Consider the following 15,847-nt stretch of genomic DNA (forward strand, 5'->3'; position numbering starts at 1 on the left):
AAAATTGTATAAAATAGCCTAAGCGAATTATGTCTTCTAGCCACGCTGCCTGTATGTCACACAAACTTAACTAGAAGGTCCACTTGAGCTAAATGTAATGTTGAATTTTGACATTTTTCCCTCAAACATTGGTGTCCTGACACTACATGGCTTGTAAAATGTATAAACAACACAAGCAAATTTGATATATACTTTTGCGGTATAGTGGTATAATGTCCAAGTCAAACATTATCATACAGTATATCCCCTAAGGAACTATAGCTCCTTAGTTAACAAATTCCAATATTTGACAAAGCCCCTGAAAATATTGTAAATATTGCTAAGGAACATTAAATTTGGACAAGATTTTGTCTTTCTATTATCAAAGCATTTAGTGCTTTCCTTTAACCTTTTTGTCTATGTATAAAGCTACCGGTATGTTTGTCCCCTGCATGTTTAAATTTACCTACTGATCCCTGAACCACTACCTCTACTGGGAGTTTACTCCAAGCATCAACTACTCTTTTGGTTAAAAAAATACTTTCTGAGATTAGTTTTGAACTTTTCTCCTGATAGTTTGAGGTCAAGTCCCCATGTTCTTGATCTTAGCTTCATATTGAAAATACTGCCCTTCTGAACCTTATTCACGCTCTTATTGTATTTAATGGTTTTAATCATGTCTACCATTTCTCTTCTTTCCTTAAAACTGTACATATTAAGGAAAGAAGGGAACCAGTTTGGAAATATGTATTTCTGATACTATAGCCTGTCTGAAACTATAGATGCAATATGTACTTAGCATCACACTCTTATTTTTTTTTTTAAATCAAAATGTGTGTTCTCAGTGCCATAATGCTAGGGTTGACTGTACCTGTAGTTGAGGTCAGAATTCAAAACCTACCTACTAGGTCCCATTCTCCATTTGAGATATATTCAGATATATCTGCTTCTTTCATTTGTAGATCCAATGACCATCCTCCATAGGTCCAAGAGCCAAACTTTAATTTGCATTTCTGAATATCAAAAGGAAACCAACGAACATCTATATAGCATGAGCTCTTGAAGATCCCTAAAAAATACAAGGGTCATTGGCCATCTACTCCTAAGCTTAATTTATGCAGCAAATACCAAAAACTGCAAATATTCAATTATATTAACAATGTAAAATGAAGAAAAATATCCTCTTTAGTTATTTGTTTTCACCAATGTATTCTACAGCAGTTTTTTTTTTAACAAGGCATTCACCTACCTATTTTGCATTATAACTCATTGTAATGAATATGGTTTCAGACGTGGCAGTAGTTGCAAGGAATATAACATTTTCTGTGCTGTTCAGTATAAGGAAATTATACAGGAGCAGTACAGAACACCCAATACTGTGAAATAGGAAGAAAGGGAGAATAACTCCTTTGCCTACAAATACCAGTTTAAAATATAAAGGTATTCAATGCTTTACAAGCTGAATAAAGTGCTTATTTATATCTTCTTTATGATCTAATATGTGATAATGGGTACACTGTGTATGTGTACCTATATGCCATCATGGAAGAAATATAAAATACTTTATAAAATGCTAAAATGTGTTCAAATAATATCAATATCAAAATAATACCAATTTTAATTCTGAAGTCCAAAATATTTTGTGTAGTTTGGATACTGGTTATATGTTCATGTTTATATAAAACAAAATCAGTCATTGACCTCTGCCTTACTGTTTTAGGATATATAGTTGTGGTTTTGTTAGCGGCAAGGAAGAAATAAAAAACACAGTTATGTAAGTGACCGGAAGCAAGCATACTGTGCAGGGCCGTGGATAACGGGGTACCACCAGTCCTCCTGTATGGGACCCAGGCCAGCAAGGGGATCCAGACAGCTGGGTGAATCAGATGTGGGCAGGGAGGGTGATTGGCATGGCAAGGGGTGGGCAATTACTGGAACCTATCCCCTGTATGGCTCCTTCTGCAGCAGTTGAAAACTGGCTTCTTCAACTCTCCCTCCTGCTGGCTTTCAACTGGGGATTATTTTCAGTAACTGCCCCACCCGGTGCACTCATCATTCTCCCTGTGCACCATATGTTTCCTCCTGCTGCACAAGCCCCCCTTTGTGCCCCCTCCCCTGCATCACTGCCAGCTTCCCTACTCTTCTTCTCACTGGCAGCTGCAAACACACAATAGGATCCTTCATGATGGAGAGTGGAGAAAGGGTCCTGTAAATATGTCACATTTACCAGCTCTTCCTTTCCTGAATGAACACAATGTCTGATCGGTACTGATCACTCACTGTATTCATTCATAACTGAAGCCTAGTAAAATGTTTTTTTTGTGCAACAGCAGCAGAGACCTATATCATCGTAAAACTATCCCCACATCTTGCGCTCAAAATCTACAAAGCTTAATGAAAGCTTAAGCTATGACAGTCAAACGCAATCCTAACAAGCTCCTTTGATAGCAGAACTTTACCCATACATCTTGATACAAAATAATGTTCTTAAGCAAGGAACATACATTCCACATTATGTTACCAAATTTAGAGTATGCTGTAAATTGCCTCAAGCATTGTTCCAGTTTCTTCTTGCCTGAGACTGCCATTTTGTTGAAGCCCAGAGCCTAGAGTCTGGAGCAGCATTAAATCTCTTGAGGGTGGCTACCTGCAGATACTGCCTCTTTGCCTTGAATGGGCAAAGTGCGATGTCACTTTAAGCCAAACAGTCGCAATCAAAGAACAATTTCCAAATACTTTCCTACGGTCTATTATAGTGACAAAAAGCAGAGATCAATGTCCATCTGACCAAATGGTGTAGTAATGTAGATAGATCCACTCACCTTGATGCAGTGCTCCAGTTTCAAATAGCACAATGAACTGGAACTACACATGCAAATTTGACATGCTTTGTCAAATCCTGGTGAAATGTGTATCCGCTGTATTTCTATGCAGTGTAATAAAAGCAAGAAATTATGGAATGGGGACGCACTGTTCTTTACAAGGGAATGAGGAAGTTAAGGATTTCTCTACGTACAAGTGGTTTGAAATTGATAAAATGTTATATTGTAAATCTGCAACAAAGCAGTTTTATGAGCTAATCATACAACATAAACTTGAGTTTAAGGTAACAAAAGAAACATGAAAAAGTGAGCAATTCAGTCGAAATTGGCATCTTACCTGGTGGTAAATACTGACAATGACCAGATGAGTTCACCAGTACATTAGTGTGAAAAGAAGCATCAAATCTTTCATCTGCGCTACAAAATATAACATAGAATGAGAACATGGCAGCCAGTGATTATAAATCATTACATTTTGAACAAGAAGTGTTGTTGAAAGTCTAAGGCTTGTTAAATGTAGGGCTGAGAAACATCATTCGTTATCCATAATCACCTGTCATTTTCCATGTATTACCTATAGATTTCCTTTCTTTCTTGTCATTTTCAATGATGGGTGTTGTTAAGAGAACTACAATTTAGATAGATTAAAGTATTTGTCACTTACAGTGACGCAAGGTGCTTAAGTAAAGCAAATAATTGAACTGCCTTTCACTTTTGACCTCAAGAAATCTAACACACAGATTACATAAAATAAATGTTAGAATGTTCATAGTTTGGATGTTCTTGTTTAAAAGAAAAACTCCACTAACCCACAGTGAATTACCAGGTTGCATTTATAGGCTGTTTCCTACTGGGACACATGTCAAATCAATTTCCTTTCTTTCCTCCCATAGTTTGATAATAAAACAACAATGGCCCTAGGATGCCATTGACTATTAAAGTGAACCTGTTGCCAAGATATAGACATATAATTATTTACATATTCTTAAAAAGTCATAAATGAATTTTAATACAAACCTTTACGAATATCTGTAGCTGCAGGCACCATTCAGCAATTCATCCTCAAAGTTCACAGCAGAAGCACTAAATTTGTTCAAGTCCTTCTCTTACATAGCTCAGCTAATCCTGCTCTGAATAGAGGTATAGACTCAGAGAGAGAGATATCATATTACCCCTGTACAAATCATTAGTAATACCTCATCTGGAATATGCAGTTCAATATGGGCGCTAATTCACAAAAAGGACATTGGGGAACTGGAGAAAGTACAGAGAAGGGCAATCAAACTGATAAGAGGCATGGAGGAGCTCAGCTATGAGGAAAGATTAGAGGAACTGAATGTATTCTCTCTTGAGAAGAGGAGTTAAGGGGGGATATGATCAACATGTATAAATACATCAGTGGTTCATATAGTGAACTCAGTGTAGAGTTATTCACCCTGAGGTCATCACAGAGGACAAGGGGGCACTCATTACATCTGGAGGAAAAGAAATGTAATCTCCAAACATGGAAAGGTGTCTTTACGGTGAGAGCTGTTAAAATGTGGAATAGACTCCCTCAAGAATTGGTTCTGGCCAGCTCAGTGGATTGCTTTAAAAAAGGCCTGGATTCTGATTGCCTCTCGGGGTATCAGGAAGGCATTTTTTCCCTTGCAGGGCAAATTGGTTCATGCTTTGCTGGGTTTTTTTGCCTTCCTCTGGATCAACTGTGGGTATAGGAATATAACTTTTTTTTTTGGTTGAACTGGGTGGACTTAAATGAGCATAGTCTGGACATAAGTTCACTTTAAAGCCCAAATCTAGGCTTATTTTCTTGTTTTTTTTAAAAAAAAAAAAGTCTACTAGGTGCTATAAAAATTGCAGTTACAATGGTGATAGTCAACTTTACCCCAGAACTGCCAGTCCTCTAGATTGAATGATGCCCAGCATTAATCAGTCAAAATGACTGAACACATACCGTGCATGCAAGGTGCTATAGCCACACCTCTTGAGGTGGCATTACCAAAGTCCCCTTAATTTATAGTGTACTGGTGCAATGCTGACGTCAATATGTCAGCGCTGTTCTCTGCACCAGTAAGAGCTATCCATAGAGGCAACAACTAAGAGGACGATGCAGTTTCATGTGACTCGCCTAAAGATTTTGGAAGAGGCATGTGTTAACTTAAGAATAAAAATACTGCCAGTGGGGGCCACAAAGTTGGAAGAGGGATCAATTAGAAGGGGTGGGTCATTGGGAAAAGACCCCTAAGTTGGTCTTTAGACACAAAAGAACTTCTGCATATCATGTCTATTGTGAGGTCTCTGATAGCCTAAATTAAGGACTATGGAAGTCACTGCTGACAGATGTATAATGTGCAGAGGCTAACAGGTCTCCAACCATGGGACAGCAGGGCTGTCAGATCTAGCCTCAGACATTGTAGTACTGCATAGTTCTTTTTAGATCTGGAATATTTTGAAAGTCCTTTTTTGATAATGTAGAAAAGATGATCTAGTGCAGGCATCTCCAAAATACATCCTCAGGCCACATCTGACCCACAGTTAGGGTCAGTCAGGAATATTGGGAAAGACATGCATGAGAACCACATCTTCTATATGTCTTCTGTATGTTTACTGTTTCACTTACTTTTTTTGACTGTGTCTAGTGAATTCTAATGTGCACAGCTGGAGGGAGAGAGAACCCCCTTCTCCTCCACTCATGCACACTTCTGTACTTGGCTGTGGCAGCTGTGCTCTCTACCCCTCCTCCCTTCTTCCAGTGCAGCTCCTGTATCCCCATGATAACTGCTGCTGGCTTCTGAATACAGGAGTTGTATTGGAAGGAGGGGGAGAGAGAGCACAGCCTCACAGCTCTACTGTTCTCCTTGCTGCTGGCAGTGCTTGGCTGACAGTAGTGATGCCACTGTCTTTACTCCTGTCAGCCATATAGTCAGAGTGGTGGCGCCCCCCCATCCCTGCAGTATACTGTACATCTGCGGCCAGGGCAGCCACCCGTTCTGCCCACCCCTTGTCCCGGCCTTGGGGTCAGTGGAATGTAACATGCAAATATTGAGTTTAACATCAGCAGAGGTTGCCTATGGTCTCTGCTTCAATATCCCCTGCCCATGTAACAGGGAACTCCAATCAGGACTCTAATGTAAGGGGTATTCTGATATAAGGGAGGCTCTGATTAAGACCTTGATGTAAAGGGCAACTTTGATGGGAACTATGTTGCAATAGGGGACATTAATGGGGATCATGATGTAAGGGGGGACCCTGATGTAAGGAGGACTCTGATGGGGACAGTGATGGAAGGTGGGGAATCTGATGGGGATTGTTTTCTGCCCACACATTTTTATTAAATGGACAGTGTGGACCTCCTGCTGAAAAGTTTGGAGACCCCTGATCTAGCTCATAGTACTTTATTGTAATACATTTAAAAATAAATCTTTCTGCAGTCCAAATCCATTTGTACTCTGCTGCAGCTAATAAGCTCATCTTTGTTTATCAATATGTCTTGACAAACACCATGTGGAACTTAATTGAATCTGTTGTTACATTAAGACTGTATGTCATAATATGTACTGGTACAAAGTAAGTTTTCCTGAGGCTTTCTGTAGATGTGACTTGATAATGATAAATTAAATTTATTTTGAACAGGATATCAAGCAGAAGAGAACTGGACAGACACTATCAAGGAAATATAACATACACTAGTTAGAACATTATCTTGAAAGCTTTAAATGAATAGGTCAAAGCTGTGCCAACCCTGGAGGGCATTATCATGCTGCTGATAATGGTACAAAAACCAAGTCTTGAAAGGCTAATTGAATATAGTAATTATCTTGATTCAAAATTAGTCCATTACTTGTAAGAAGGGAGGAATTAAGCAGAAGATTGGACATTGGCCTACACTGAAAATATCTACGATATGTTCTTACTAATTATTCGTTAGTAGCAGGTTGGATGTGGGCCTAGGCTGGAGGAGATATTGCAGTGTTCCATCAGAAATAAATCTGAACGCTGGTGCTCTTATTAGATTCTCCAATTACTTTTAGATCTGTAATTTAGATATGTTGCAGGGGCAGAATTAAATTGAAAATATAGAGAATTCATGAGGCAGGTTTATTTTCACATAATGGCTAGTAAAACATATGGGCACATTTTACTGTGTGCAAAAAGCACGCATTCACTGCCAAACTGCATTAATACAGAACTGGAGAGATGTTCTTTTTGGAGCTCTGATATTATCAGTGATGTAGATCTTTCTCAAGAGACTATGGCTCCCATTTATTAATCTAGTAAATTGAACACCATAGCCATTATAGCACATCAAGCGTTTTGCTTTTTTTTTTTCTTTCTTAACAACAGTTACTGGGAAACAATATCAATTACTTTTGAAGTGATAGTCCACCCAAAGCTGAAACTAGAACAAACTGACCTTTTAAAGCCCACTTGATGTCTTATATGTTTTTAGCATTATACTTATGGATGTTATTTTTGACTGGTGTTTTCATGGAAATAACCTATAATACTCCTTTCCCTCAGTACAAATGTGCTGCTTCTCGACTGCTTTCTACTGACATAGCTGAGAAAGGCCAGATTCCCGCACCCATAACTACCCACAGCCAAAACGCGCTGCTCTGTAGAGACATACAGGACTACCATTCATTTTATAATGGCACCCCGACTCATCTAAACCTGCAGCACGTTTACAGGTGCAGGAACTGTAGGGAAATCACATGGTGCAAAAGCCCCATGTGATTTCCCTTTGGCTGCATTTTGAAAATGCTGTAGGCACCTTTTTTTGGCTGAAAACACAGACACAGCAACCTGTTCATATAAATAGGCTGATGTGCACACATAAACGCGGGCTATAGACCCACAACAGTGTGAACCTAGCCTAACAGCCACAACCCTCAGCACACGTGTTCTCATACAGACTTGTGTTACAAAGGAAGATTGCCGCATAGGAGGTGGTATATCAGACCATCTCTGTTACTGTATGCTGATTACAGAATGTACTAGATCTAACTATGAAGACTATTCAACTTAGGCATCCTGCACAAATTCTGTAATATAAAAGTTGAAGCAAGACTTTGGAAATAAAGGTATATAGTACAGTGTTTATCTGACTGGACATTTATTTCTGTGACTTCTGCTGTCTTGTATATTTGCATAAGAGATAATATTTAATTTACAATAAAATAATAAATGCAGGCAAAAAAGTACAATTTACAGTACTGTTGTTTTTATATTTATATATATATATATATATATATATATATATATATACTGAACGGAAAGTCAAGTAGAGGTATTCTGCTAGCACACATTATAAACCTTCCTACTTGTACCATGTATTTTTTACTTGCATAAGATTGGCATTGATCGTGTAGTTTCATGGTGTCATTTACTGGCTTGTATGCACAGTCCATAGTAGAGTAAATATTTACATTCCAGTCTTAGAAGTTTCAGTTTGTGATCAAACATGAGGCATGCGAGATTACACTGCACAGGTTAATGCATGATCTCTTTCTGTAATCTAAGAACTGGCACTTCCTTTGAAGAAACTACATATCCCACAATCCTTGGGTCTATCTGTCCATCACTGGTGCAGGTACAGTAATATGATCTGACATGGACACAAATAGGGACAGCATTCAGTGAGAGATCACACATGCTGGAAGAGATGTGTTATCACATTAGCACTCCCACAACACAGAACAAGATGGTACCTGTCCCTTTATTGAATAGGAACAAGCTAGGTGAATGAATGCATGGACACACAGAGGCGGCTTTCTAATTAGGTAAATTAGGCAGTCGTGTGCAGGGTTTGCATGCCTATGTAAACCGTGGTCACACCACACCTGTGACATATCGTTGTGAAAGCCAGCATGTGAACAATAATTCTAGCACAAGAGCTTCTAGTTATTTCCAAACTGATGTGCTGTAAATGCATTTAAAGCAACACCTATGGTGATTTTTGGGCAGCTTAGCTTTTGGCGATATTGTGGGCACATGCAATTTTAGACAAGGAATGTTTGGTATCTATCTACTCGATGCAACCTCATCTTTTATATTTTAACCAAAAATGTGTACTCTATTGTGTGTTTTTGCACTAAAATGCATTCTATTATATTTTTTCCTGAAAAGTTTTGTTTATTAAACAGTTGTGCAAATATCATGTGACATAAAAATGCAAATCTAATTTTTTTTATTCCACAGGGCCTCTGCTTTAAAAAAATATATCTAATGTTCTGGGGTGGTTAAGTAATCTTATTTCCAAAAATGTAGATTTTTACATGTATGTGAAAAATGAAAAAAAATAGCTTTGGGGCCAAACTGGTTAAAGCTGCTGTGCTCAGGCAGAATTAAGAGCACTGTCTTGCTTAAGTGGGCCTCGGGGAGATCGAATAGCTGTTTTGGAGTGTGACTTTATTTTTGAGGTGATAGGTGTTGCATCCACCCACGTCACCCCTCCCATCCATCACACGAGGATCTTAATATGAGAAAGCCTGCTGCATAGCTGACAGACAGACAGACAGATGGGCGTGAGTGGAGCCTCATGTCTATATTATGCCTAAGGCATCACAAAGCCTAGAGCCGCCTCTGTGGACACAGGGGAATCGATCACTACAAACTGAAGCCACATGTGAGCCCATCATTGCTAGGTAAGGCAAACAAACAACCCCGGGAGTAAAACTGCCCTAATACATAGTTAAAACAACAAAAACAGCTGAAAGTCAACAATGTTTTAAATGATTCTTTGATCATTGATAAATATTGGATAAATGTTAGCTATGGAGTCTGCAAACAATAAACTATCCACCATTTCAGTCTGAAAACCCTTTTCAATATGAATTTATTTTGGGAACAGTAATTGCACTGTTTTTCAATTTTTGAATACCTGAAGAACATACAGATTCTCTAGACTGGGAAGGTGCAAGATTGTCTGAGACTTGCAGAGTTCAAATTCTTTTCCTGACAGCCACAATAGGGATTCACATTACAAAGCCAATGAATTACAGTATACGGTCAGAAGTACTAGCAATAAGAAGTATAAAAATAACCTCATTTTTGCATTTCATGTATAGGGAAAGGAAAGATATAGGGCTCTGATGAAATACTTAATACCTGCAGAGTTGGAAGATTACTTTTACAGAAATTTGATGCATCAGTCCTGTATTACTTTCTTATCATTTCCAAATGTGTCATCCAAAGGATACCCAGAACATGAAACTTTCCTTAGAGGAAATTATAGATAAGAAATGAACTGTGCTGTCCTAATGATAAGACTACATTTTAAAGATAAACACTAATTGCAGATTTCAGATGTTAAAAAAGCGTAAATTAATTTTTGGCACCTATTATATTTATCTCTATCATTGCCAGAGCCTTTTTTTTTGCGTTTTTTGAACATGTTTAAAAAATAATTTTGGCCCTGAAGGTTGAATAACCCCCCCCCCCCCCCCCAAACATTATATATTTTCTGAAAGCAGACATCCCAGAGAATAGAAATAGTGGTAGTTAAAGCTTTTTACGATATACAATATTAGAGCAAAGGACTAGCAAGTGCAAAATTTCAGTAAAAATACACTAAAGTTAATATTAAGGCACTAAAACGCAATAAATTACTACATTTTTTTGTAAAATATAAAAGATAAGTTTAGCCGAGTAAATACCAACACATCAAACCTTAAAACTGGGTGCACCCATGAAATGGCAATAAACTTCAGTATCCTTTATTTTCCATAGGTCATCAGCTCAGTGTTACACAGAATCTCTGGTGCTAGAATTATTGCTTTCACTCCGGCATGTGTAGTGATATGTTGTTACATATGTTACATGTTTATGGAAATCAACATTTTCATGCGTAGGCGCCCCTGATGTGTGTGTTTACAATTGTGTGGGAGGCTCTCAAAACTTTCTTTGGACAGGATTTTATGTACTTGGGTGTAACTCTAATTTTTTTAAATTTTTACATATTTTTAAATTAACTTTTCTTTCATCATATGAACGACGCATGATGTCTCACCTGTCGTCCAATGAATCTAATGCAGAATATATTGTTAAAGTTATTTCAAAATTAAGTATCATTCTTTTTAAATCTACAGGTTTTATTATACGGTAATAATAACTGGTGATCCTGCTATTATGGTCCTTGTTCAAGCACTTATTGTTACAACACCCTGTACCTGTCTCCCAATTGCTCTCCAGTGTTGTCGCCTTGTTAAATGCATTTCTGTTGGAGACTATGGAGTTGATTAACTAAAGGCAAAAAGGTTCTTATCTTTGCAAGGGACTTTTCCCCAGAGCTTAGTAAATGTGTAGAAAATTTAGCAGAAACCCTATTACATACAGGGAAATAAATTAATTTTGCTTGTGCATGATTGGATGATAGTAGTCAGCAGAGCTTTACCTCATTCAATCAGGTTCTGGGGACATTTCCCTTGCAAATTTCAACTTCCCCTACAAAGTGAACAGTCATCTTGCCTTTAGTAAATTAACCCCTATAAGAGGTTGTGTTGATGGTCATTGCAAAGACATGATCCTCCAATGTCACCATCAGAAACTCTCCCTGTGCAATGACATGCATCTGTCAAAAGAATGCATTTATGTAGACAGGAAGTGGCTACACAGAGACTGCAGGAAAACAGAAGCACTGGGTTGCACTAAAAGATGGAAAAAAAGTGAAAACAGTATTTTCTAAAAGAAAAAAAAATGGCAATTATTTACGAGGCACAGTACTTTAGCAAATTAAATGTCATCCATTTAGAGCAAATTTATACTTTAAACATCTTCTAAGCGTGTACTAAAACCTCTGCAAAACTCAAGCATGTCTGTCCAATTTGCTGGTCTTAGTCACTGGTCTGCGTCATCTGCACAACAATTATGTCCAATCTGGTAGAAACTAAATGTTTTACCACACTTGGCCATTTCTGACACTTCTGTAGTATATGCAAACATCTTGTGTTTTTTTTGCCAGAAAATTACTTAGTACAAAAAATAGTAGTCATTGCAGCAATTTTTCAAATGCAATTTTTTGGGGGGAAAAAATACACTTTAATGATTAAAAAAACCACAATATAAGCTGCTCAAAAAAATTAAAGGAATACTTTTTAATCAGAGTATAACATCAAGTCAATTAAACTCCTGTGATATTGATATGGTCAGATAAGTAGCAGAGGGGATTGGTAATCAGTTTCAGCTGCTTTGAAATGAAATTAACAAAAGATGCACTAGATGGGAAACAATGAGACAACCTCCACTACAGGAATGGTTTTACAAGTAGAGGCAATTAAAAATGTTTCCCTACTCATCTTTTCTGATTGGTTTTTACTAGTTTTGCATTTGGCTAGGGTCAGTGTCACTACTGGTAGCATGAGGTGATACCTGGACCCTACAGAGGTTGCACAGGCAATCCAACTCCTCCAGGATGGCACATCAAAATGTGCCATTGCCAGAAGATTTGCTCCCAGCACAGTCTCAAGAGCATGGAGGAGATTCTAGGAGACAGGCAGTTACTCTAGGAGAGCTGAACAGGGTCGTAGAATGTCCTTAACCCATCAGCAGTACTGGTTTCTGTTCCTTTGTGCAAGGAGGAACTGGATGAGCAGTGCCAGAGCCCTGCAAAATTACCTCCAGCAGGCTACTGATGTGAATGTCTCCGACCGAACAATCAGAAACAGACTTCATGAAGGTGACCTGAGGGCCCAACATTTTTAGTGGGCCCTGTGCTCACTGCCTGGCACCATAGAGCTTAATTAGAATTTGCCATTGAACACCAGAATTAGCAGGTCCGCCACTGGCACCCTGTGCTTTTCACAGATGAGAGCAGGCTCACCCTGAGCACATGTGACAGACATGAAAGGGTCTGGAGAAGCCATGGAGAACATTATGCTGCCTATAACAGCATGACCGTTTTGGTGGTGGACCAGTGATGGTCTGGGGAGGCATATCCATGGAGGGACACACAGACCTCTACGGGCTAGACAATGGCACCCTGACTGCCTTTAGGTATCAGAATGAAATCTTTGAACCCATTGTCAGACCCTACCCTGGTGCATTGGGCCCTGGGTTCCTCCTGGTGCATGACAATGCTCGGCCTCATGTGGCAAGAGTATGCTGGCAGTTCCTGGAGGATAAAGAAATTGATACCATTGAATGGCCACCACGCTCGTCTGACATAAATCCAATAGAACCCCTCTGGGATATCATGTTTCGTTCTATCTGACACCGCCAGGTTGCACTTCAGACTGTCCAGGAGCTCAGTGATGCCTTGGTCCAGATCTGGGAGGAAATACCCCAGGACACCATCTGTGGTCTCATTAGGAGCATGCCCAGATGTTGTCAGACATTCATACAAGCTTGTGGGGACTATACAAATTACTGAGTACCATTTTGAGTTGCTGCAATTAAATTTCAGCAAAATGGACTAGCCTTCTACATCATTTTTTCACTTTGATTTTCAAGGTGTCTTTGAATTCAGTCCTCTGTAGGTTGATCGTTTTCATTTCCATCAAACGATGGGACATTCTTATGTTCCCAACACATTACCCAGTCCATATCAATATAGATATCCAGTATGATATTTTTTCAAAGTGTTTCTTTAATTTTTTTGAGTAGTGTATAGCCCAATTATTTTGTAAAATGTAAAAGATGATGTTACGCTGAGTACATAGATAACCAACATGTCATGGTTTAAAATTGTGCATGCCCATGGAATGGCGCCAAAATATGATACTTAAAAACCTCCATAGGTAAAGTTTTAAACATTTCTACAGGTTACCAGTTTAGAGTTACAAAGGAGATCTAGTGCTAGAATTGTTGCTCTCGTTCTGGCATTTGTGGAGTTCACATGTATGATATGAACACCGTTTACATATGTGGGCTTGGCCTACATATGCGTTCACCACTGCACACGAGCACCGAGGGATGGGGACGCTTTAAAATTTTTCTTTATTATTACTTATTTTATTACATTTTAATTTTTACACTTTTCCTTTAAAAAATGTTTTTGATCACTTTCATACTTTTATATTTATCACAAGGAACTAAAACACCCAGTGTAATAGAAATAAGCAGTGACAGGTCCTCTTTATGGAGAGATCTGAGGTCATGTAAAGCATTAGAAACAAAAATTAAAAATCAATTTAGTGGTTTAAAAAAAATAGCCTTGTTTACATTAGCCCGGACTCGGAAGTGACATCACTCCGGTCCTGGGCCATAGAGATGCGCAGAGGCCATCTTTCATCTTTCCTCCGCTCATCTATGTCAGATCTGTTCTCAGTGCTACCGGTCATCCAGGTAAGCCCTTAGAACCACTACCCAATAGATACAGACAGCGGGATTAGGTAGTGAATCTTCATGTGTGCCATCAGGAAGTGGCTTCCTATGGTGGCAAACAAAGAAAAAGGAGGAGCGAAGAGTGCTGGCATTTTCAGCAGCAAATAACTGCAGCATGTGGAGAGTTTCAGCACAGGTGTCACCTGTTTTGGGTGGATGAGGGGTTTCAGAAATACCCATTGATCCTTGGTCTTCTTTGCATATGTGCCACACAGGCAAATTTCCACCAGTATAATTTTAACTCCTTCAGAGGAACAAGGAACAGCATCAAGATCAATCAGGATTCTTGCAGGGCATGCAGTATGCCATGTCTTTCAGTGAGATGCAGGATGCCCTGCAACTTTACTCTGAAGATTATAATGGAGTTGAAAGCAGAGCACCCATAAACCCTAATGTCCATTCACTGGATGAAGAAGCATAAGCAGACCATGTGGAAACCACGACATGAAGCTGTGTCAGAGGTCTACTGGTTGAAAGTGGACCTCTAGAACCATGACACTACCTGAATGGAGTTTGCAATTTCTTCCTGTGTTTGCATGAGTTTCCTCCTGGTATTCAAGTTTCCTCCAACACTCCAAAGGCATGCTGGTAGGTAAATTGGCTTCTATCTAAACTGTCCCTAGAATGTCTATGTATGAATTTGAGGTAGAGGCCTTGGATTATAAGTTCCTTGAGGAACCTAATTAGTTAATAACAAAAACAGAGCATTAGATCATTAGATATAACTGACAGCACTCTATCTGCTGTTGTTACCTTTAAATCCAACAGTAGTTGGACTGGCTGCCAAAACAAATTTGGAGGTGAAGGTGTTTTATTTCTTTGCTGCTTGCAGGACAATACCAGTGGTGCTGGGGGATTACAATTGGCTCTTACTGAAAGCTGAAGATCAAGGGAGAGGACACTGAGGGGGAAAGGGAATAAGATTTCTGTTGCAGAAAAAAGAACAGCACTCTAGTGCAAATAGTTGGCAAAAGAAAAGGGGCCTGTCTGTTAGATAATAACAGATTATCAAAAACGGTCTTTCATCTTCAAATGAATGGATGCAAACAAAAGGTCCCTGCAGAAAATTGGTTAAAGTCTTTTAAGTTCTTTATAACTGACCCAAAACTATCGTGCAACTTGTTTGCTTAATTCAAGTCATTTGATTATGTTGTGCTACAAAATAAAAATTGTGCATAAAAAGTGGACCTCTCCCTCTTTTTCCCTAATTTGAATTTTTTTTAATGACTATAAGGCTTCCTCTGATTGGCTGAGGTAGAGAGATGGGCAAATGACATCACAATCTCTGCTTCAGCCAATCTTAGTAAGTTTTGTATTCATTCATAAAAAAAGTTTCCTGTGAATTGCTAAGCAGCACTCAACTCTAATTTGTTCCGGGAGTGGGACTGAACACAGCACTGTATACTATTTGTAGCTGAGGATACTTACGCATTATTGCAGTAGCTGATTTATTAGAAACAATAGCTAATCTAGACAATCAGCAATCCTCCTGAGCTTTACTGACAACGGGGTCCCTGTGCAGCCAAATGTGGCTGCTCATAGGCACTTCCTGAAACCGTTGTTGGTGTCTGTGTAAGCATCACAGCACAGCTCTGACTAGCCTCACCCACATCCCACCCAGGCACATCCCCATCTTATCCGGCCACACCCCCATTCTGTGCCACCATGCTCCTAACCCGCCTGGCTATGCTTCTGTTCTGCCCTGCCCTACCCAGCCCAGCACC

General features: G+C 39.0%; 1 protein-coding gene across 1 annotated transcript in view; it reads right to left on the reverse strand.

Annotated features, from left to right (window-relative positions):
• LOC149447600 (neuronal acetylcholine receptor subunit alpha-7) overlaps positions 1 to 15,847 on the reverse strand; it is a 242,583-nt gene that overhangs the window by 18,878 nt on the left and 207,858 nt on the right. The window contains exons 5-6 of the mRNA XM_089652475.1: positions 3,139 to 3,218; positions 881 to 1,048 (exon numbers count right to left, since the gene is read on the reverse strand). Coding sequence (XP_089508601.1) covers positions 881 to 1,048; positions 3,139 to 3,218 — 248 coding nt within the window. The remainder of the gene's footprint in view (positions 1 to 880; positions 1,049 to 3,138; positions 3,219 to 15,847) is intronic.

This window comes from Staurois parvus, unplaced genomic scaffold, assembly GCF_062004578.1.
Source record: "Staurois parvus isolate SC_StPar_1 unplaced genomic scaffold, SC_StPar_1.0 ptg000682l, whole genome shotgun sequence".
Taxonomy (NCBI): Eukaryota; Metazoa; Chordata; class Amphibia; order Anura; family Ranidae; genus Staurois; species Staurois parvus.